This window comes from Manis javanica, chromosome 16 (assembly GCF_040802235.1).
Source record: "Manis javanica isolate MJ-LG chromosome 16, MJ_LKY, whole genome shotgun sequence".
Taxonomy (NCBI): Eukaryota; Metazoa; Chordata; class Mammalia; order Pholidota; family Manidae; genus Manis; species Manis javanica.
Genome location: NC_133171.1, coordinates 20095466 through 20117609, shown reverse-complemented (window position 1 = coordinate 20117609; position 22144 = coordinate 20095466). Strand labels below are relative to the sequence as shown.

The following is a 22144-nucleotide window of genomic DNA, read 5'->3' as shown; positions in this document are numbered from 1 at the left end:
CGCGTCATGTGTGCTGATCGTAATGCCCCTAATCCCCTTCTCCCTCCCTCCCCACCTGTCCTCCCCACCCTCTTTGTTCAGCTTCTTTAAAAAAAAAAAAAAAAAAACCCAAAATAGAAAGTAACTGAAAATAGGGTAAAAAGGAAAAGACCCAGGAAAGAACCAGTTGCTCCGTGGAGCAGTCCTCCTGGTCCGCTGCTTCTGACGGATCCCACCTTTCCCAGGTGATTTTCTGAGACATGCACACCCATGCTCAGCCCTTAAGGCTCCTAAAATGCGTCTCCCATGAAAATGATTCGCGGAACCACTTCGCGGCTATTATAACCCTGAATGTCTGGTCCCCCTTCCCCCCCGGCGGCCTCGGTGTGCACGACCGTCCCTCGGGGTCGCCCCGCTACAGCGCCGCCTGGGGCTCCCCCTCCGCCCTCCTGGCCGCAAGCGCTGCTTCCGCGGGTTCGACCCCTGCGTCGGCTTCTCACGACCGCCTTCTCCTCGGTCCCCACCGAGTCCGAAGCACAAATGTCGGCAACTCCCGGGGGCGGCCAGGCAGCGGGGGTGGGGGCGCGAGCCGGGGAGATCGCGGCGGGACGCGGGACCGCAGTGCTTTTAGAGCCACCCCGGCCCGGCAGTGGGCCCCCCGCTCCTCTCGGGGGGGCTGCGGCTCGCCTCCTAGACGCCTCCGGTCTCCCCGTTTCCAGGAACAGAAGTCCCGCCGCCGCGCGCGGGTCCCAGGGGCGCGTGACGCGGTTTATTGTGGCAACGGGTCCCGGCAGCTGCCCAGGTACCAGACGCGTCCTGCAGTGCGAGGGGGAGGCGGGGGGACAGGGCTGCGGGGCTCGGGGAGCGGGGGGACAGGGCTGTGGGGCTCGGGGAGCGGGGGGACAGGGCTGTGGGGCTCGGGGAGCGGGGGGACAGGGCTGCGGGGAGCGGGGACGGGGCTGCGGGGCGCGGGGGGACAGGGCTGTGGGGCTCGGGGAGCGGGGGGACAGGGCTGTGGGGCTCGGGGAGCGGGGGGACAGGGCTGCGGGGAGCGGGGACGGGGCTGCGGGGCGCGGGGGGACAGGGCTGTGGGGCTCGGGGCGCGGGGGGACAGGGCTGTGGGGCTCGGGGACAGGGCTGCGGGGCGCGGGGACGGGGCTGCGGGGCGCGGGGACGGGGCTGCGGGGCGCGGGGGGACAGGGCTGTGGGGCGCGGGGACAGGGCTGCGGGGCGCGGGGACGGGTCTGCGGGGCGCGGGGGGACAGGGCTGCGGGGCGCGGGGACGGGGCTGCGGGGCGCGGGGGAGCCCGGCCCCAGGAGCCGCGCGCGGCGTCCGGCATGGGCTGCACGCCGTCCCGGCCCGCCGACGATGAGCGCCGCGTGTCCGCGCCCGGGAAGGGAGTCCAGGTAAAACGCGCAGAGCGGCCGGGGTCGCGGGGGCGGGGGGCGGCGGCGGGTTCCCCCGGAACGGCCTCCGGGACTGGCTGCGGAGAAGCGGCCCTCTGGGGATCCGAGCTGGGCTGGGGAGCCGTCGGCCAAGTTCTCCTGCCCGAGGCTGCACCCCTTCTTTGGGGGCAGCGCTGGAGTTTAATTTCCAAGAGTCCCCCCAGCAGTCTCTCCCCTCCCCCTCAGGCTGCGTCTCCGCGGTTCTGGGGACCTGGAGGGAATTTTTTCGGGGTGCTCCTGGAGAAATGGGTGGTGGTCAGCAAAGAGCCCCAGGCCTTCCCCACTCTCACCACCATTATCCACAAAGAGAACTGGGAACCCGCAGGGTCCTTTCCAGAGAGAGGGACCCAGAGTCAATGCTACCCTATGATTCGTCATCAAAAGCAGGACACTTTTCAGAGTGACGGGGAAAGCTGTCAATAAATGCGCCGCCACGGCCTGCTTGGAGCCCATACTAGTCGCAGCAAACTGGGATTTATGTCGCTCTTTCTAAAGAGCATTTTTGAGCTAATGTCCGAAGAGCACACACGTCTCAGGAGGCCATGTGCAGGACACTGGTGCCCATTATAGCTGGTACCCAAGGACACCCGCTGGGCCCTTGGAGTGTATCGACAAACCGGACCCTAGTAAGGGCCGAGGTCAGGCTGAGCGCCCAGTACCCCGGGGAAGCTGTGCCCAGGTGCCCACTCCTCTTAACACTGTTTTCTGCTTTCCAGCAGCCAGTATCTGCATTTACAGCCCTGTTACCTTTACTGGGTCTTCCTGCCTCTCCCATCACCATCCCAGCCCCGTCTACCTTCCACACTGCCGCCCGTCCTGCTAAGAAACAATTCTCCGGAGTGTGCGAGACCCTTTCGGTGTGGCCACACTGGTCCCTAATGCCATCCTGTCCTCTCCAGTCCCTCCCACTCACGGGCTCCGGGATCTGCCCACCCAGGAACTGGAAGCGCTGGCTTCCTCCAGGCTTCATCCCACTCGGGGCCTTTTCCCCTGGCCTTCCTGGAATCCCTCCCCGGGTCCCATTCCCAGTGCGCCTGATGAAGCCCTCCTGACCCTTCAGTTCTGAGCCCAAAACACCCCCGCGGTGAGACCCTTACCATGTGGTCAGTGTTTGCAATTCCTTCCCCCTCAGATATTTAGGGGCTTCTGGGGCACTCTGGTCCTCTTTGTTATTACTCATTATTGCTTTGAACTAATAGGTAGGAATACTATTTTTCTCCCTTTTGGCGAAAATTTTATTAAGTGTGATTTAAAGTAGCAATCTATTGTGCTTTTCTCTTTTTGGCACAAAAATCTCTATTTTGTTGTTGTTGTTATTATTATTATTATTATTATTATTATTATTATTATTATTACCGGCATAAAATAGTAGTGGCTCAGTGATTACATACAAGACTTCAATAGAAGAAAATTTTCACTGTTTCTTTTCTAGCCATTTAATCACTTGTTCCATTTCAGGTTATTACTGAAAAAATGTTGCCGTGGAGAGCAGGACGGAATGCTAAAACCAAGCCTTTCCAAGTGTCAAATACACTAGGTTCTTCTAGGCCGAGCCTTCCAAGACTTGGGGTGTTTTCTGGGTTTCTTGCTGAATTTCCTGGGTAACAGAGGCAGTGACTCTGTCTCTTGGATTTGCTGTGAACCCCCTGCCTGGTTCCCCGGATCCCTCCTCCGCTGTGCACCCTCACCTACCCTCCAGCACATGACCTCTAGAGTAAAATCTGCTGTGTCATCCTCCGCTTTAAAAAAAAAAAAGTACCAATCCATTATGTAGACACACAAGCCAGTGTTCAAAGTTGTACCTACCTGGGTTCGCTCAAGGTTAGTTTCTATCTTTGGTCAAGTATTTTAACATCTCTGTGTTTCAGTTTCCATTTCTGCAAAATGTGGGTGATAATAATAATAATAGTTATGTTATAGAGATGTATTAAATGAATTCAATGATGTAAAATGCTCAAACCAACGCTGGGCTCGGAATCAGCGCCTAATACGGGTTATTGCAGTCGTTCTGGTTCCATGTGCATCAGGTGAGGTCTTCACCAGCCGCCTCCCGTCAGTTCTCCAGCGTCGCATCTCTCCGCACGCCCACAGGCTGGCCCAGCCTTACTCCTGGCTCCTCAAGCCTCTTTGGCTTCTGTCTCCCCGCCTTGGCACCCCCAAACCAGCGTCTCTGCTTTCAGGCCTATCCTTCCTCTCTTCGTGGGCCACATGCAAATAAATACGTATCCATCTTTCAAGGTGACCCAAGGCCACCACTCTTCCCAGCAGCCCCACTCCCCACTACTGCCTGCTAAGCGTTTCTCCTACCACATTTCAAAACATTTTATTGTATTTCGTTGTTTCCGTGTTTGCCTCCCTTCCTTAGTTTTTGCATTCTTGAGGACAGGAACTGTTTTTTATCTTTGTTCAGTGCCTAACTACAGTGCCCGATGCAGACCAGGCACTGATGGATATTTCTTGAGTAACTGCATGTCCCTCTCAGTTTCCCAATTCCTTAGTGTCATCTTGTCTCCCAGTTGCACACTAGACTCACGACAGTGAGCACAGAGGAAATTCAGTATTGAAGTAACCTGAAAATAGACGCAGAGTTGATGCACTCACAAACTTTTCTTTCCCCACCCCAAGCACTTGACTTTGGAAGTCTGATCTGGGAAAGGTATGATTATTAATGAAACACTCTACAGCTATCAGAACAGAACTGCTTTTGCCACCTTCATAAATGCAAGGGGCTGAGAGTTCAGTAGCTCAGCATTGTCTTTAAAATGGTAGGAACATGTTTGCATGAAATATTTGTGTTTCTTAGTGGCACAACTTTAAAATGTTCTGAATTAAACTTGAAACTTGCCTACAGACTTTCTATTCACTATTAGCTTAGTCTATAGAGGCAAGAAGACCCTGTAATAAAATAACACATAATAAGAAAAGCACCGGAAACTTTTCTTAGTTGGAGAAATGCTCTTTCATGTAATTAACTCAGAGTTTATTGCTTGTTATAAAATGGAAGGAACTAGATTGCAATAGATGATCTAAGGATCCTTTTGAGTTTCTCCCTAATCTTGGACAGGAAAATTCTTCCTTATCTTCAGTAAAAGGGACTAAATTACTTCTAAAAGTCCAACTTTTAAGAAGATCATATTTCTGAGTGTTGCTATTATTCTTACATTCATTAGAAATAAACTAGAAACATCAGATTTTGAAGCACAAATTCTTCCTATATGTGTATAGACATATTTATAAAATTCATCTGGAAATAATTTAAGAAGGTTTCAGCTGCAAGGAACCTTGAAAAATAACTCCCTCTAAGCTGTTTGGAAAAAAAAAATTTGTCTCCCAAAAGCTTAGAATGCAACATGTAATACCTTCAGGCAAAAAAACAACCAAACAAAAATACCTCAAAACCAAATCCTGTCTATAGTTAACAGTAATACCTCTTTTGGAACGCTGATGATTCCTCTGCATAGCTGTTAACTTGGAATTCACAGCTTTTCCATTCTAAAATTGGCAAAATTTTATCCTTAAGACAATGAAGCATTAAATAAAATTGATATAAAATGTGGAAACATACTAATCCTGTACTTCTGTTACAACTTCACCTCAAGGAAAAAAATAAAACCATCCTTCCACCCACATCCCAATACCATTGCAGACAGACTTCTTATTAGTGTGAAAATATAAACTCTGCATGCATAGGTAGCACAGAAAACTGTTTTACCATATCCCAAGGGGCATAGATCTAATTAATTTGTAAATATCCCTGGTATTTGAACTACATCTATTCTCAAGTCTAAATTATAAAATTGGGTCACAATTTCCAGAATGTGTTGTATGTAGATAAGATACATTCTTAGTTTTCTAAAGAGAAAAACCTTGATTTTCTGCTCTGGAAAATGAGGGATCTTATAAATTATTTTATGCTGAAAAACCGTGCTTCATCTGCCACAATTTAAGTTTTAGTCTCTAACAGCTTGGAGGCCGCCTGTAACTAAGTAAGCATCAATGCGTAAACATCCTTGCTAAGGCCTGGATTAGTCACTTTGACAAAACAATTGGGAGGTCATTTGGGGTTGTGGCATTTAAATCTGTTCTGACTTGAAGCTGACAGAATATCTTTGTGAAAAGCCACATTTCAGACTGAAAATATTCCAATTTGCTCTCAATGTGGGCATTTTGTATATTCTTGTAACTGTTGAGCCAGTTAAACTTTTCTCCACCGGTAAACAGCAAAACTAGTTCCAGTGTGTAATTCAGTGCTTTTCTAGGTTCAAAAAATGATGGATCTACAAAACAAAATGAACTTGTGGCAATGCCTGTCTTATCCCTGCCCATACTGGTTTATAATCGTTTATTTGGAAAGAGTGGCAAGAATGCCTAATGTGGTCTTTGATCTTCACCTTCAGCATTAACCATGAGCCCCTGAAAGAAAAGCATCAGACAGGGTCTCTTAACCTTTGTGAAATATGACAGTATACATTTATTCATATATTATGAGATGATAGATAGATACGTGATAGTTAACGTTACAAAAACAAGGGAAAAGGAGACCCTGTCTGACGTAAAATGATTATTATCATACAATACTACAATGACATGGAACGTATTACCTGTAGACTTTCCCTGGCTAGGCCCACTCTACAGGGACTGTACAGCTCACTGCATCTGTGAAGAAGGCAAATGAGGACAGAAAGAGAAAAGCGTGTAGTCGCTGTCGTTGTGCTGACTCATATTTTAGATCTGCTGAGTTTTTGCCTGCTTACTCGTTGGTTCAGTTGGTTGATTTCCCTATTTCTCTGGTAGTCCTGAAGCACAGATTAATCAGCCCTCAACACAGTGAGCTGATGTCGATTTAGCTGGAGGGTTCGTGTTATGTAAACGTGGTGATGATCTGCTATGTGGGTCTCCCTACCTGAATTAGGAGAACGGAGGGGGATGGGGCCACCGTGACCTAGGTAGGCACTGTGAATTCTATCGAGCCTCTGAGGGCTGCGCGCCGCTTCGGGGGGCTTCCAAAAGGGGATAGAGTGTGCTCAAATCTTTAAAATTTGTATGATTTTTATTGTGAAAGTACCAAGACTTCCATACCAATGTCCTATTTTTTATTCAGTTTTTCCTAAAGGGAATCATAGACTCATATGATTAGTTAGTTCCTAGAATCATAATTAAAACCAGAAAGGACTGCCCTCCTTCGCCCTGAAGCTCTGAGAGGTCTGGCTCTCTAATACTCTTGAGCCCTCCTTTTTTCTCCATTTTCACTGCCGCTGTCCTAGTTCATGTTTAATCAAATCTCATCCGGACAGGTGCAATAATCATAGCTGGCCACCCTGTTCCGTCCCTTCCTTCCCTCAACTCCTGTCAGTTGCACTGATCTAAAAGTGATTTCCTAAGAAACACACCTGGTCCTTTTATTTTACTTTCATGTATAAAAATCCGACAAAGGGCTCCTTTGGCATTCAAGACAAAAGCACACGCTTTCACTTGCTGTGAAATACTTCCCTTCCCCACCTCCGCACCTGCCCCTGGCAACCTCAACCTGTTTTCAGCTACACTGGGATGATTCCGGGGCACAGACACGCACTATTGCTTTTTCCTCTGTGTACAACAACTTTTTCTCCTTGCTCACTGGAGACTCATTCCTCAAGACCATCTTGTCCCCTTTAGCACCTTTTGCTACCCTCAACAAGACACAGAGGTGGATCAGGGTAACGGGGCAGTGCCGCACCCAGTGGGGCTGGAGGGTCCCTCCCCGAGGCCCTCACACTACTCAGGGGGAAGAGCACGTGCTGGGCCAGGAACGTAGACTCACTGGACCTCAGAAGTGCCAGGGAACCATACCCGGTAGAAGAAGCTTGGGCTGTTATCTCCTCTGGGGACAATGGGGGTACAATGCTATGTGACTTGGGTGGAGAAGAGGTTGCTAATTAACTCAAGCAACAAAAAGAAGGGCCAGGGCTGGAAACAGGCAATTGGAGGGGATATGAGAAGTTTTTCCTGAACATACTAGGATTTAAAACATGCTTCATCTACAAATAAATGATAGTTCTCTCAACTGAATTAGCTTAGCTTGATGAAAAACTCATCAGATTTTTCTTATTTTTCTCCTTTTCCTGTGGAATTATGGAAAAATTTGACATGGACCTGCATTTTGGAGTCAATGGCTCACTGAATCACATATAGGCCCTTTGTACATTGTTATTTACAAACAATGGGACTGTGGTATGAAGTAAAACATTCTTTAAAAGAGAAGGTGGGATTGTAAGTCAGTGCAGGATCTTTAAAGGGCCTCTGGAAACACATATTAATATAAAATGTGTAAATCTTTTGACCCAACATGTCCGCGTCTAGGAATTTATTCTCACAGAATGAGTGGGCGAGTTCACCCCGATGTATATGCACAGCTATTATGCCAGCATTGTTTATTATATTGACAGGTTAGAAACAACCAAGATGTCCTTCAGGTAATATAGTTATGTAACAGACTACAGTGCGATCATCAGATAAATGACTGCTGCCCACCATTAAATAGGATAAGGGTCTAATATGTGTTTGACATAAGTATGTCTCTGACATATTGTTAATGGGAAAAACAGGTTACAGAAATTAACATCATTTAGTACATAACCTGTTTTATTTTACATTTTAGAACTGTTTTATTGCAATATAATTCACATGCCATAGATTTCACCCATTTAAAATGTACAATTCTCAGTCACTGCCACAACCTAATTTTATAACATTGGTCTTTGCCCCTAGAAGAACCCAGTACTCACCAACAGCCAACCCCCATTGCCTAAGCAACCATAAATCTATACTCTTTTCCTATTAAATTCCCCTTTGAGGACACCTCAAACTGCTCTCCACCCCCATGGCACTGTGTGTGCCCCAGTGCCTCCACATGCCCGCTCCCCCTTTTTGTTATGTGTCTTTTCCATTACAGTCGTCCCGTGGATGTGAAGGGTATCTCACTGTGTTTTTGATTTTGCGTCTTCCTACTGACTCATGACATTGAACACCTTTGCTTGTGCTAATTGGCCAATTCCAATTTATTTTAAAGATTATGTGAGCAAACACACCTGGGAAGATATATACTAAAGTGCTAATAGCACTTTTGTCTAGGGAAGGGTGCTTCTTATTTTCTACTGTGTTTCTGTAACATTCAGGGATCTGCCAAAGGAACAGAACTAGTGTATGGATGCCTGGATCAGTGGGTAGATAGGTAGTTGCTAAGAAGATGGATGATTGGTTGATAGGCAGATGATAGATAGTTGTATCATAAGGAATTGGCTTATGCAATTATGATGGCTGGCTAGGCAAGCCCGGGATCCATGCAGTGGAGTATGTGGTCAGAAGGGTAGGCTGGAGCAGGCTGTAGACAGAAATGATTAGAGGAGCCCATCTAGATTATCAAGGATAATCTCCTTTACTTATAGCCTAACTGGTTGTGGTGTCAACCACACCTTCACAGCAACACCTGGACCAGCGTCTGACTGAATGACTGGATACACAGCCTGGCCCAGGTGATGCTGAGGGCCCACCTGGATGGTCCAAGCCGATCCTCACCTCCAGTGAGGATCCTCACCTCACATCCGCAAAGTCCCTCCTGCCATGCACGACAACATCCACAAGTGGCTGGTCCTGGTCAGCCTACCCCGGGGGCCAGTCGGCTGAGTACTCAGGACACAGACCTCAAGACGCTGTCTCCACTTTCCAAGAAACCGTTCTCTGGGAAACATTGACTCTCACAAAGCCACCCCCTTTTCACAGGCTGACGTTGGTGCGACTGATTCCAGGGGGACCTGCAGCCCTCAGATGGAAGCTGTCCTGCCCAGGGACACTGTGAGCAGCCCCAAAGGTTTGGAAAAACAAGCCCAGCTGGGAAGCTTGCCCGGAACCATTCTGGAAAGTTCCCCATCTCTTAGTGAAAGAAATGGAAGAGTAAATTCAGGTATGTTGATCTCCACGAAATGCTGTCACTCTAAATATACTGTATAATGTATGTTAGTGACCTTTTCTCACGGTTTTGTGGGGTAGGCAGCTCTCTAACTGGCACAAAAAGTCCCTCTCTCTAATGCACTAGAATTTTGCCTCCAACCTTCACTATATATGTAAATAACGCCAACCATTAATCTTCTTGTTGATGAAGTAATTAAAACCACTTTTTTTTCACTTTAAAACGAAGAGCCCTTATTGGTGGTGGGGAGCAAGCCTTGGGAGTAAGGGTTTCACAAGTTTTGGTTGAATTCCCTTCAACACCCACTATGTTACCATCTCTCCAAGGGAAAGTACTGCATTTGAAAACATTAATAAAACCTACATCAAAGTGTTTCCCCATCTCTCCGTCCAAAGTATCAGCAAATATACAGTCACCTTATCCTTCCAAAACCTAAAAGAGGTCATTATGATCTGATGCGCTGTTGAGAAACTCTTGGTAGTTTTTCCTGTGGTGCGTTTTCACTTTACTTGAGTTACGCCCCCATCCCCCTCCAGCCCCACCCCCAGGTGCGTGTTTACAGCTCTTATTTATATTCCCTCAGCCTCTGAAACAAATCGAACTTTAAGCGTCAAGGAAAAGTGTTCTTCTTTCTTGGGGGAAGCGTCTCTCTCATTCCTCATCGCTGCAGTTGTTTCCCCAGGTACACGTCAGAGTTGGTGGGTTGGTAACTGAGATTCTTCCTCGTGAACATCCGTGGCACCCTCTGGGTATCACAGATTTCCTATGCGTCCCTGTCTTGTGGTTCTGATCACGTGCAGACGTGACCTCTGAGAAGGAGGTAGGGGCAGGGGGTGCGTGCAGGGGCAGCCCCCCATCTCTGCTTGTAGGGCCAGCACTTCCCAGTCTGGTGACTGGAACCCCCTTGGGCTGCAGTGCTCCGTATCTCTGGGGTTAACAGCCGCATATTGCCAGGCGGCAGGGACCTGGGTGTGCCCCACGCAGTCGGCCCTGCCGGCTGCGCACTGCTGAAAGCAGGAGGGATGGCGGGCATGGGCAAGCAGGGTAGTGGTCCCAGAGACCGGCCCTGGGGGGGTGAGCTACCAGAGCAGATATTCCCAACATGTGGTGATCATTTTCAGGAGAGAATGAATAAGAATCAGTGCCCTAAGCTTACATGTGTTCTTTGCCCGGTGTCCCCTCTTTATACTGTCTGCATGCCTGCTCTTCACATTTACACGGTGTATTTGCTATAAGTTTTCAATTTTCACACCAATACTTCCCTAGCATTTCCTTTTTTTAAAAAAAATTGTTTGAATAATATCAGATTTAAGCAGCCATAAAAACCTAAGTTGCCTATATTCTTTCATCCAAATTTCCCCAATGTTAACATCAGCCCACATTTGCACTGTCATAGCCCCTCCCTCTCTCCCACCATGTCTCTCATATGCAAGTATATTTTTTTCTGACAGTAAGTCACAGACATAATGATTCTTTATTCCTAAATACACAAGTATGCATTTCTTAAAACAAGAACATTCTTTGCATAATCTAGGTACAAGGATCAAAATTAGGAAATTATCACTGACACAGTACTATTATTTCATCTACAGGCCATATTCAAATTTTGTCAACTGTCTCAGAAACGTCCTTTATAAATAAACCTCTGGTTCAAGACCTAATCCAGGACCACATGTTTGATTCTGCTGTCACATGGCTTTAGTCTCCTTTCGTCTGGGACAGGCTCTCAGCTTCTCTTTGTCTTTTATAACCTTAATATTTTTGGAAATATAGGCTGCTTATTTCATAGAATGTTCCTCAGTTTGGGTATACGTTAGGTTCAGGTTAGCTATTTTTAGCAAGAATACCAATGTGATATGGTAGCCCAGTTAGGGTACATCAAATCAGGAGGTATGACGTGATATCTTTCCTTGTTTGGGGTTTTTTTTTTTTTCCTGCAAAAGCTTTTTTTAGTGTAGTAACCTTTATCAATCTCTTTCATTATTGAATTTGGATTTTGAGTCATAATTAGCAAGCCTTTCCCTATACCAAGGCTGAAAACAAATTCACCCACATGTTCTTGTATGACTTCACTTTTAACACTTAAAAAAAAAATTTCTAATCCCATGAGAAAAGATGAATGTAAATGTTAACCACATAGCAAACAAAACTGTATGTTCAATATGATTCCAATTTATAAAAACAGATTTTTACGTAGTGACAACGGTAACCTCTGAGTGGTAGAAATATGGGCATTTTTATTCTCTTCTTTATTCTTTTCCGTATTTTCCAACTTTGCTAGGATAACCTTGTATCACTTTTATAATCAGAAGGAAGCACAGTGTTATTTAAACACTTTCCCCAATAATCTTCAACATCCCCTGAAACTTTGCCAGTTAGCTGCAGTGACCGACGGACTCCTGGGATCTCTATGGCTTAGCTGCTCTGCATGTCCAACCGCCTACTTTGGTGGCCTCAGAACAAAAGAGAGAGATGCTTAAAATAATCTTACTATCTTTGTGACAGATACCGACAATAAGCATCCTGAGAGGGCGGCGTTACCGACCAGCAGAAGCCTTGATGTGTCTGGGAGGGGCCTCCGTGAGGGAGGCGGTGAAGCATGTGGGTGTCGAAGTCAAATATTCTTGGATTCATGTCCTAGTTAATTCCCTTGCTACCCATGGCATCTTGGGCAAATTCATTAATTTTTCTTATGTAGTTTATTTATTTATAAAACAGGGATAGCACTTTCTCATTCACAGAATTCATGTTTCAATTAGACACTGTAAAGTATACATTATTTTTAAAAAGCCACGCATGTAAGTGCTTGAAAAATCTGTAATTTTGACCCTTGCCGATTAGACACCTTCTAAGAAAAAAAAATCACTCTAATTCCTTGAAGAGGATTCACCTCTAACTTTTTTGGAAGTTTGCTGTGTTGTTTCAAGTTTCTAGTTTACCTACTTGAAAAACGTTTTTCCTCTCTGATCTGAAAGCTGTATCCAGCTCTTTAAAATGAGATTTGACTCTGTTTCGAACACCTGCTTGAACAGAAGCAAGCACTGGAAAGGCAATGAGATTATGGGGACTTTGTTGGGGTTACACGCAGTGGTCAGTTAGGGGAGTCTTTTATAATAAGAAGGTGACTATTCTGAAGTGAGAGACATCTGGTTAGTTTGTGTGTCTCTGTGTTTTTTCTATCTTCTCACTACGAATTTATGAAAACAGCTTTTGTTAACCAGTGAGGTTAGACATTTTTATAAAAAGGACTCCATCCACTAGACTGAATGGACTTGGTTACTGTCAGGACTCCTGAAGAGAACAGACTAGAAGATCGCTCATTTCTAGAACTCCTCATTGCACCTTTATTTTATAATGTGAGGTTGTACAAAGGGGTGCTTGCATGCTTCTTTATATAATCAGATGGTTTGTAGCGGAGGGTGTAGCCTATAAAAGCTCCCCTATAAACTGCTTCATCACCATTCTCAGCATCACTAATAAAAATTTAGCTGATTATCACTTGACTCCAGTGCTGATTTGGTTCAGAGGCTTTTCTCAGAAAGGCTTACTTGTACTTACGTGGATTCAGCAGATGGTGTGATTGTAAACTCAAGGCTGCCGAAATAGAAGTCTCTTGGCAACTGGGCGCTGTTTATCCTTCGTGTACAAAGCATAGAAACCAAACGGCAACTCGGAAGAGTTGCCAAAAGAGTCTCTCATTCTTAGGTGTGGTTCAGCTTCATAATTAGTGCAGAAAACCCATGAAGTCTCACCCAAGTGTCTAACTGTTGTCACAACAAGAAAGGGGTGCACAGCAGCACACGGAAGACTTTCTGTTAGGTTCATACAGTGCCTGGTAAGTCAACGTTGTATTGTGTCAATGTGTTGTCCCCTGTGAGGACACGAAGAATTTGAACTTCAAAAGGATCCAAAGATTTATAGTAGAAACAGGTATTTTGGTGAGAGTGTTGGGTCTAAGAGTGAATTAAGTAGCATGATTTATAAGGCATCCATTCAGCACTGGATTGATGAAATGTTCACGCTTAGATTTCTATGCCTTCTTCCTTTCCTTTTGGAAGTCCTAGGGACCGGCGGACCGATCCGTAAGCCCCAAGCCCTGGGGAATGGAGAGCGACCAAAGTCGTCAGACATCCTGGAGGAATTAATTGTTCAAGGAATAATACAGAGCCACAGCAAAGGATCTAGAAATGGAGAATCAGATGATATCATGGCAAGTAACTGTAATTAACAGTAGCTTATAGTTAAAAATAGCTACAGAATGTGATTGATCACAAGTCTTTATTTCCAGCATAAGCTTTTTTCAAGTCACAATACAAATTACAACATTTATTATCCAAGCCGGGTTTTTCTCCCATGAACTCTCTCATCTCTCTGTACCCCACCCTTCTCAGCACATTCAGGAATTGTCCTGCTCCTTAATGATTCATGAGTCTAATAAAACACATCATGGCTTTTTACCGAATTGAAGATGCAATAAGCTCCCTTAAATAACATGCCTTCATTCTTTCAACAGTTTTTAGTGAGCATTGCCTATGTACTAGGCATTGTAAATATAAAAGTGAACTCTGACTTATCCAGTAAGATAATAGGTCTAAACGCCAAAACTAAAACGGATGCGCTTACGCGTTTACATGTGCACCCTCTGGTCAAACGTGAGGAAACCAGTACAATGGTAGATGTCTGTTAAACCCTTATTTTTCTTTGTTGGTGCACCTTGATGAATCTGTCCTGTTTTTCCTTGGTGGGAGCAACACTTTCGCTCTGATTTTACCTGGTTGTGGCCGAAGTCTAGAGCTCTTAATTAGTTAGTCAGTTTCCTGTAAACCCTTGAAGAGGGGAGCTGACTTTATTGTTGCTCTTTTGTTCTCTTGCTTGTTTGGTTTTTTTTTAAAGCCAACGTCTCAGGCAGCACCCACAGCCCTAAAACAAGGGCAGAAGAAAGGTGAAAGAGAAAAAACCACAAAGCAAAGGGGCCTAAGGGAAACGAACAGAAAGGAAAAGAAAGAAGCAGAAATGGTGGGAATACATGCCAGGAATCACAGCAGAGGCTCTTTGTGGTGCTGACCCCTGTGTTGTAGGGAAAACAAGCAATTAGGTACAAGAAGATGCATCATTTAAATCGTTTGCCACCTAGGCCACGTCACATAGGGTGTGAATGAAGACAGGTTCATTCACTGTGTGCAAGACATGCTGAGAACTCATGAACAAAGGCCAAAGGGACATTTTTTTTTTTTGAAGAAGGGAAGTAAGTCCCATAGAAACCTGCTAAAACTTATGGATGATGCTGTCAGGCTACCAACAGTAAGAGGAGGTGGGGGAAAGCGGAAGGTCAAACGGTCATTCACCTAAAAAGACAAAATTCTCACGCATGCCCTGTGGAACCCAGCCTGGTTAATTTGCGATAACATTACACATGTATAAATATACAGATATGCAGTCATAATGATGGCAAATGAAATAAAATACACTCCTGAGGAAAAAAAAATGTCATTCAATGAAAAAGAGAACACCATTTTAGTGAGAATTTATGTCTGTACAATGCTACTCTGGTAACAGGGCATCTTGGAGCACCTCACACTATTTCAAAGCTCTAAAAGAAGGGTGGTTCTTTAATATGGAAAGAGAAAGGAGATGTTTTTCCAGCTGTAGGTGAGTCTCTGGGGGTCAGAAGAAAAAAGGTGTGTCAAAACAAAAGGCAGGAGAACCGTCTGGAAGAGGCTCAATGGTGGAGACACCCAGCAGCTAAGCGATGCCTTCTGAAGGAAGACGGTGTAGACCCCTGATGGTGACCCCAGTGGGAAGGGCAGAAGAACATTTTTCAGGGATTTCAAGCGCCAGAGAATAATCAGTTCAGATAGAGACCTCCTAAGAGCACCAGCATTAATTAATATAAGCTACATAGTGAAAAAAATGTGTCTATTAAAAAGTGAAAACTATGGGCCTGACTTGCAATCGCATCATTAAGGAAGTGGAAGATGAAGACTGTCGATATCAATGAGACGGAACGCTTGTTGCAGTGCTCTCAGCAGGACTTAAATGTGGCAGGACTGCAGAAGTAGGCAAGAACCACACACTTCTGCTTCCCCTTTTGCTTTGGAACTGGGCCAGGATGCCCCAAATAAGCCAGATTTGCAACAAGCCAGAGTAACACACAGCTGTGCACTTATTGCCTGGGATGATGGTCCTTAAGCTGGCTGCACATTTGGGTCACCTAGGAAGCTTTCAAAACCCCAGGCCTCTGGCCCCCCTGGGACGATGGCTGGGGGTGGGGGGCCCAGCTGTCATGCTTCTGAAACTCCCAAGTGATTCCCGTGGGCAGCCCAGGCTGAGAACAAAGGTTCAACGAACAGTACACAAAGCCCTCAAATTCATTACAAAGCTGGGAAGGGTTAACGCTTTTGAAATGAAACCCCTCATTCATTGTGAAAGAGAGTTCTAAAATATTCTTGAAAATATATTTTCAGGGATAGGATGAAGATTATCCCCAGGAAGCACATGGAGATAAAGGAAAGATAGGTGTCATACGTACACCCTCTCCAGTCAAGTGCAGACCCATGGAATACTTCGATACAAAGGAATTTAGACATAGCTCTGTCCCTTCTTAGCCAGATTATTTTATCTTTAATTCAGGGATCATTTAGGGTGAAATGTAATACAGGATGCTGAGAAATGAGGTCCTGCATTCTTCTTCTAAATCAGGGGACCCCCCCGTGAGCCAGACTCTCCCTGGAGGTCCACGGCAGGATCTTTGGTCTTTTCCCTCAATTTTTATCATTGGCTTATTGGCAAATACCATAGCAACTCCATAGTGCCCTCTGGATCACCTGCTTTCAAGCATATTCTTACTAATAGATGTCATGCTTACTCAGAATGATAATGATATGTAAGAAGCTAAGTACCAGACTAAGTGAATCTTTCAATATATTTTAAAATATTCTAGTGAGACTTGAGTGTCTATATTATAAATGTGCATTGGTTTTATGTATTTACGTACATACGTGTATGGACTGGCACGGAGCCCTCTGCAGAGAGGTGATCGGCCCCACTGACTGCGCAGGCGTTGCCCTCTCTAGCTGTCTTTCATCCTGGACTCATCCCTCCCTGCCTCCTGGCACCTCCTGGGTCTCTGGACACAAGACCCAAGTCTCTGCTTCCCCTTCCTTCTCTGGGTGACTGCGGCACTTGGGGACCTTTGCTGCAGTTCGGGGGAGAAGGAAGTTGACTGGGTGAAGACTAATGTCAGTTCACAGGGAGTGACCTTCCCCAGGAGGCCAGACGGAGACAGAGCAGGAGTGACAGAGCTCTTGAGGAAAGCTTTGGCCTCTTCTGTGCCTAAGACTCTGACTACATATGGGAGCAGCGCCGAGGCAGGTTCGTCTGTGGGGCAATAGCCAGCTAGGAAAGCTCGGAGGAATGCACAGTGGATGTACTATACACGAGTTAGTTTGGCCAGAAACAAGATGCAAATCTTATCACATCTTGGTGATCCCAGCATCTTATCCCATTTTGGGGTATCTTATTATCTTTGGAGAAAATAATGGATGTGTTAGTAAAACTTACATAGATTTTGACTTTTTTTTTTCTTTTTTTAGTTTGTAGGGGAGCACCTCTCTAAGCCTGATGTGATCAGAAAGAACTTTTCCTTTTTTTATAACTAGAAATTATAATCAGAAAGTCATTGTTACTGCTTTGAACTGTGCCAAGGGTAGTCAGTCCGTGAAATAGTATATGAGGTTTTCAGGCGTCACAAAAACATTTATAAGTACCCACAGCAAAGGCCGGCACGGAGTCGCTCAGGAATTGTTAATACTGTCTTTCCTCCACAAGGCCAAAAGTGTGAAAAACTAATCTTGATCTCAAATGAAAGTCACCTGTACCTCGTGGAATATCATAGAACTTTCAGGTCTGACTTTTTACCTTGAACTCCACATTCATCAGTCATCCACCACGTTTCCCATCTTGGGTTCGTTCTCAAGATTTGTTATGATGAGTCTTCCATTTAAGAACATCTTTGCATCCATTCACGCTTTGGGGGAACAGCCTGTTTTTTTTCTAGTCATCTAGTAGATGTTTTTTTCTTTAGGAATTAGTTCTGTTATTACCAGATTTCACACTGCTGTTTTTTAAATCTGCCCAAAAATCTGTTTAGATTTTTAGGGTTAATGTTTTAAACTGCTGATTCCATCTCTCCTGCCTTTTTTCCTCTGCCAGTGAGTATGTTTGTTTCTCCATTTTAAAAAGTCGTCTTCCTGCAGGTAGACACGGCCAAGGCACCGCTGAGAAAGCCACCAGCCAGGCTGGAAAAACTTAAGATCGACAACGAGGCGAAGGCCTTCCCACGGAAGGTCAGAGCAGAGAGGCAGTGGGCGGTGGAGCCGGGCAGGAAGGCACCCCAGCTCCTGCAGGAGGTGGGTGCTGCCTGCTGACATGGGCTCACGTCTGCAGCTTCCCTGTCAGCAGCTCTAAGACAAATGGCATGGATTGTTACAAGTTTTTCCATGATCTGTATGCTTCTTATGCTGTGTATTTAATTTTATTTTCATTCTCCTTGTGTGGTGAAGGAATAAAGCAGGATCTTGAAGCTGGTCGAGCTAGCTTCACCCTGTAGTTTAAGGAAGCACTATTAGTTTCTACAGATGAAGCATATAGCATTTTCGTTTTCTCCATATAAAAAAAGACAACCTGGAGATGGGGTGAGGGGTGAGAGTAGACGCGGGGTGAGGGGTGCAGCCAGGAGGAGGCGGCCAGGCCGTCACACAAGCCCTGTAGCATTTGCACAGGGGTCCCCGGAGCCCTCACAGCCGTTCTGCCGGGAACCAGCCCTCGGAGCTCGGGTCTGACAGCCTTCATGTCCATCTGCACGCGGCCTCTGCAGAGAATGAGGACGGGACAGAAGGGTCCGCGGGTGCCGCGTCAGCAGTGGTCCCTCCGCACGCGCCCGTTCAGTGAGGAATGGAGTAGAGAAGCCATGCAATTAGTGACAGGCAGTATTAATGGGAACGCAGAGAAAGTTCCCTGGGCTCTGTCTCATTCATTCGCTGACACTGCTTTTCAGACCAAAGAAGAAGTAGAAAGGCTGCGGGGTGAAGTAGAAAGGCTGCCCAGGTAGCCCTTCGGGTCCTGCTGGAGCGGGCGGCGCTGAGCACCCTCTTTCCAAAGGACCCCAGGCCGGGCGCGGACCTGCTGACCCCCAGGACGGGAAGCCGCTGAGAAGGGAGGCGAGCCGGGGGGCTGCCGCGTCAAGGGCTAGAAACTTCAGTTACGGCGGAATCAGGGCTGTGGAGTCAGACGTGTCCTACAACCGGGCAGACGACGAATTCTAATAAGCCGTCTTACGTGGATTTCGTGAAAAGGCGTCACTCCGCCCTGGGGGCATTCTGAGTCTCTCCTGTCTCCTGTCTCCTGCCTGCAGCCCCCCGGGATTTGCCTTCGGTTTGGGAACAATTGCGCGGCTGAACGGGCTGGAGATGCGTTAGGTAGCTTCAATGTCCCCGCGAGCTTTGAACTTGACCAGCTTCAAGGTTAGGAAGTTGGCATTCTCCTTCAACGCGGATTTAAACACAGTGATGAAGACGTGTTTCATTTACAAGTTCCTTCCAATTTAATGTGTTTATGCCAAATAGAATCCTTCTTTCGTGCTCCTGTCCATTGGCTGTGCCCACCCGAGAGGGTCCTTTGAGACAAATTGCATGGACTTGTATTAAGCGTTTTAATGATCTGTATGCTTCCTATGCTGTATTTTTAGTTTTCTTCGTTAATTCTCTGTGTGTTGTGAAGGCTGAAGGCACTGTCTTGAAGTCAGTTCAATCACAGTTTCATCCATATAGCTTTAGGAAGCGATAGCCGGTCTGAGAATTAAATATAGAGTTTTCTTCATATGAAAAAAGAAAACTTCAACTGGGTCTAGGGGCGGGAGCAGGTCCAGGGGAGGGGGTAGGCCGGGAGGGGGCCCTAATGCCAGTGCCTGAGGCCAAAGGACACCAGGCTGCACGTGCTGAGCCGCAGGACGGGACGCTGCTGAGAAGAGAGGCGAGTCGGGGGGCTGCCACGCCAAAGGCCAGCTCCCTGGGGGCTCTCTGAGCTGAGGACTTGGCTGGCCTCCGTTTTATCGGAGTTATGCTCTGGTTCTTTCCTCTCCCTCCCCGCCCACATTCACTCAGTTACCAGGTCTGACCAGTCTACATTCTAAAGACCTCTTGCACCCATTGGCATACTTTTTTCCGGCCACTACCTTGTTTGGACCACCCTGCCATCATTCAGCCGATTACTCCAACACTTCCCCTGTCTTCCTGCAACAGCCCCTCTGCATAAGACCCTTTGGGGGCCCCTTGTATTGCCAAGGAAAAGTCCGGACTCCTTTTGTGACTGGAAAGGATCTCAGCCTCCCGGGTCGCCCTTACTGAACTTCCGGCTCCTCAAACTCGCCCACTTTCCCCAGCCAATGAGTTTTGCACATGCTGCCCCCTCTGACCCTCTTCTTGGGCTGACTAATGCCCTCTTGTTCATGTCTCCACCTAGCCCACCTTCTCTGAAGCCCTGGTCTGGGTTGGTGCCCTCTCTCTGGCACACCAGGCCCCTCATCGTGGCACTGCCACCCGTGCTGGATGGCCTGCTGTGTTTTCCTTGTCACCACTAGATATTTCAGGTCTACTAGGGCAGGAGATGAATCTGTCTTGTTCGTGGTTGCATTTTTTGTACTTTGAAAAGTGAATGGCACGTAATAAGTGCTGTGTAAACATTTCTTCAGTGCATGAATTGATGTGCCTGGGCATCTTGCGGAAGCAGGAGGGCAGCCCCAGGAGACGGCGTGTTTTTCTGGGAACCAGGGGCTGGGGCCAAGCTGGTCTGACAGGAGAACCACACGTGAGCAGCAAGATATTTCTCATTCAGCCAATGGAGATTATCTTGTGGTGGCATGTGCCAATCTTACAGAATATTAAAGTAGCTAAAAAGATTGCACTAGGACACTTAGGCAAAGATTTGGGTTATCATTCAGATTTCTGCAAATAATAAAACTTAAATGACTAAAAAAATACTTTAAATGCTAACTTATAATAACCATTGTAAATTAAGTGCCCAAATTTGATAAATACCTAAATAATACTTTCTGTTGAAATCTTGTGCTCTTGCCTATGTTACATATAGCGGTTTGGATATGCTTGTTGAGTCAAAATTTATATAGTATAGATGTGAAATTATTGTGAACACCCTGGCTTGAAAGCCACTCTGTGTATATAGAGTTAAACATGCCGAAGGGTGACACACCCTGAATGACAAGCTTGTATTTTCTTAACAGGACCGTCCACTTTAACAGGAAGGGAAGGGAGATGATGAGTTGTAGAACCCTTGGATACCAGAAACAGCTCCAAATCTCTGAGTATGTCACACTCACAAATACCATCTGAGCATTAGGGACAGAGAAGTGGGGGCTCACCGACTGAAGCAGCTTCGCAGAGCTTAGCATTCACCGAGCTGAAGCTTGTGTTTGAACTTGCACGAGCTACCAGCCCCATCTCTGGGACATTTCTTTTTTAACTTCAAATGTAAATGTGACTTTTTTCCGTGATCACCTTTCTTTTCCTTTTTCTTAAAGGATGATTATTACTAAAGAGTAATGGAAAAGAAAATTCTAAAATACAGCCTCTGGGATCATGCTAATTTTATGTGTTGAAATAACATAATTGGTTTTCTCATTCTTAAAACATAAAGTTTTGAACAGCCACCAGGGTATGTCAACTAAAACTCAAACTACAACCTCCAGGAAGTTATGAGTCAGAAAAACAAGATTAGGTAAATGTCTCTATAAACATTGTAACTGGGGACCACTGAAAAATGCCTGCACAGAGTTTTTGGGGAAAGATGGCTTTGCTGTGTCTAATAGAAGATATTTTAATATCTAGGAACTCCTCCAGGATTTTTTGTGGGGTAGGTGGGAAGCCTTACAGATGACTCACATTTAAAATAATATTTTAAAGGTGAATTGAAAATGATTCCACATATATTTAAATTACTACACGTTGTAAAACTCTTACATTAGCAAAAGTAATTTTGCAATCCCAGGGACGGACAAAAATAGAACTTATCATGGAGTGTTGCTATAGTGACTACCAGCAATTTATGACCGTGCCTATCTCTGTGTCTGTTATTCCATTATCAGTAAGTAGCTAGTATTTGAAGGAGTAATTATAGGGCAAATACCACCTTCTAAAGATTTATAATGCTACAGTGTGTCAGCAGATCACTTCTGCACCCACATAACCTGTATACACTGTGCCCATTTGTGGGACTGTGGAATTTACATCTCAGGCAGGTCAACAAAGGGCATTATTTTAAAATAAATTGCAGGAGATGACAGTTAAGGTGTCTCTGTGTCACTTGTATATTTGCTTTTAAAAAAAAACTGTCTCTTTGTTTTGATTTTTAATTACATAAGTAATATGTCCTAGGAAATACTGAAAAACATAAGCAACGAAGGACCCCAGGGATCGAGTATTTTTCTCCTGCAGAGATAACTGCTGCGAACATTTTGCTACATGCACTTCAACACTTTTTCTTAGCAAAAATGGATTCATACACCCTAAGCTAATTGCAACTTGTTTTTTTCACTCAACAATAAAATGTCTTTTTATATAAATAAATCTACTCCCACAGTATCTTTCCTAATGCTGTAACATTGTTTAGATTTTTCTATTCTGTTTCTACAGATTCCCATAGTTAAAGACAGAACATGTTTCCATTTCTGTTTTTAAAATGTTGATAAGTAGAAGAACTTGA

At 45.6% G+C, this 22144-nt stretch overlaps 1 protein-coding gene across 4 annotated transcripts; it reads left to right on the top strand.

The window, feature by feature from the left end:
* The first annotated feature begins 238 nt into the window (after positions 1-238).
* Positions 239-21729, top strand: STMND1 (stathmin domain containing 1). 4 transcript variants are annotated; one of them, XM_073224328.1, is made up of 6 exons: positions 246-781; positions 9184-9364; positions 9954-10052; positions 13429-13580; positions 17626-17778; positions 18530-21729. In XM_073224328.1, the coding sequence occupies exons 2-6, from the start codon at positions 9229-9231 to the stop codon at positions 18578-18580; spliced, it is 591 nt and encodes a 196-aa protein (XP_073080429.1). In that variant the 5' UTR covers positions 246-781; positions 9184-9228; the 3' UTR covers positions 18581-21729. The 4 variants fall into 4 exon arrangements, with proteins under 4 accessions (XP_036850367.2, XP_073080429.1, XP_073080427.1 ...); XM_073224326.1 differs by lacking the exon at positions 246-781 and adding an exon at positions 1274-1386; XM_073224327.1 differs by lacking the exons at positions 246-781; positions 9954-10052 and adding an exon at positions 1274-1386.
* The last annotated feature ends 415 nt before the right edge of the window (positions 21730-22144 follow it).

Bases quoted from the DNA above. Each gene is read 5' to 3' on its own strand.
- STMND1 (XM_073224326.1), top strand. From the start codon at position 1,318: ATGGGCTGCACGCCGTCCCGGCCCGCCGACGATGAGCGCCGCGTGTCC. The intron at 1,387-9,183 runs GTAAAACGCGCA...CCCTTTTCACAG, and splicing joins CGCCCGGGAAGGGAGTCCAG to GCTGACGTTGGTGCGACTGA. The intron at 13,581-17,625 runs GCAAGTAACTGT...GTCTTCCTGCAG, and splicing joins GAGAATCAGATGATATCATG to GTAGACACGGCCAAGGCACC.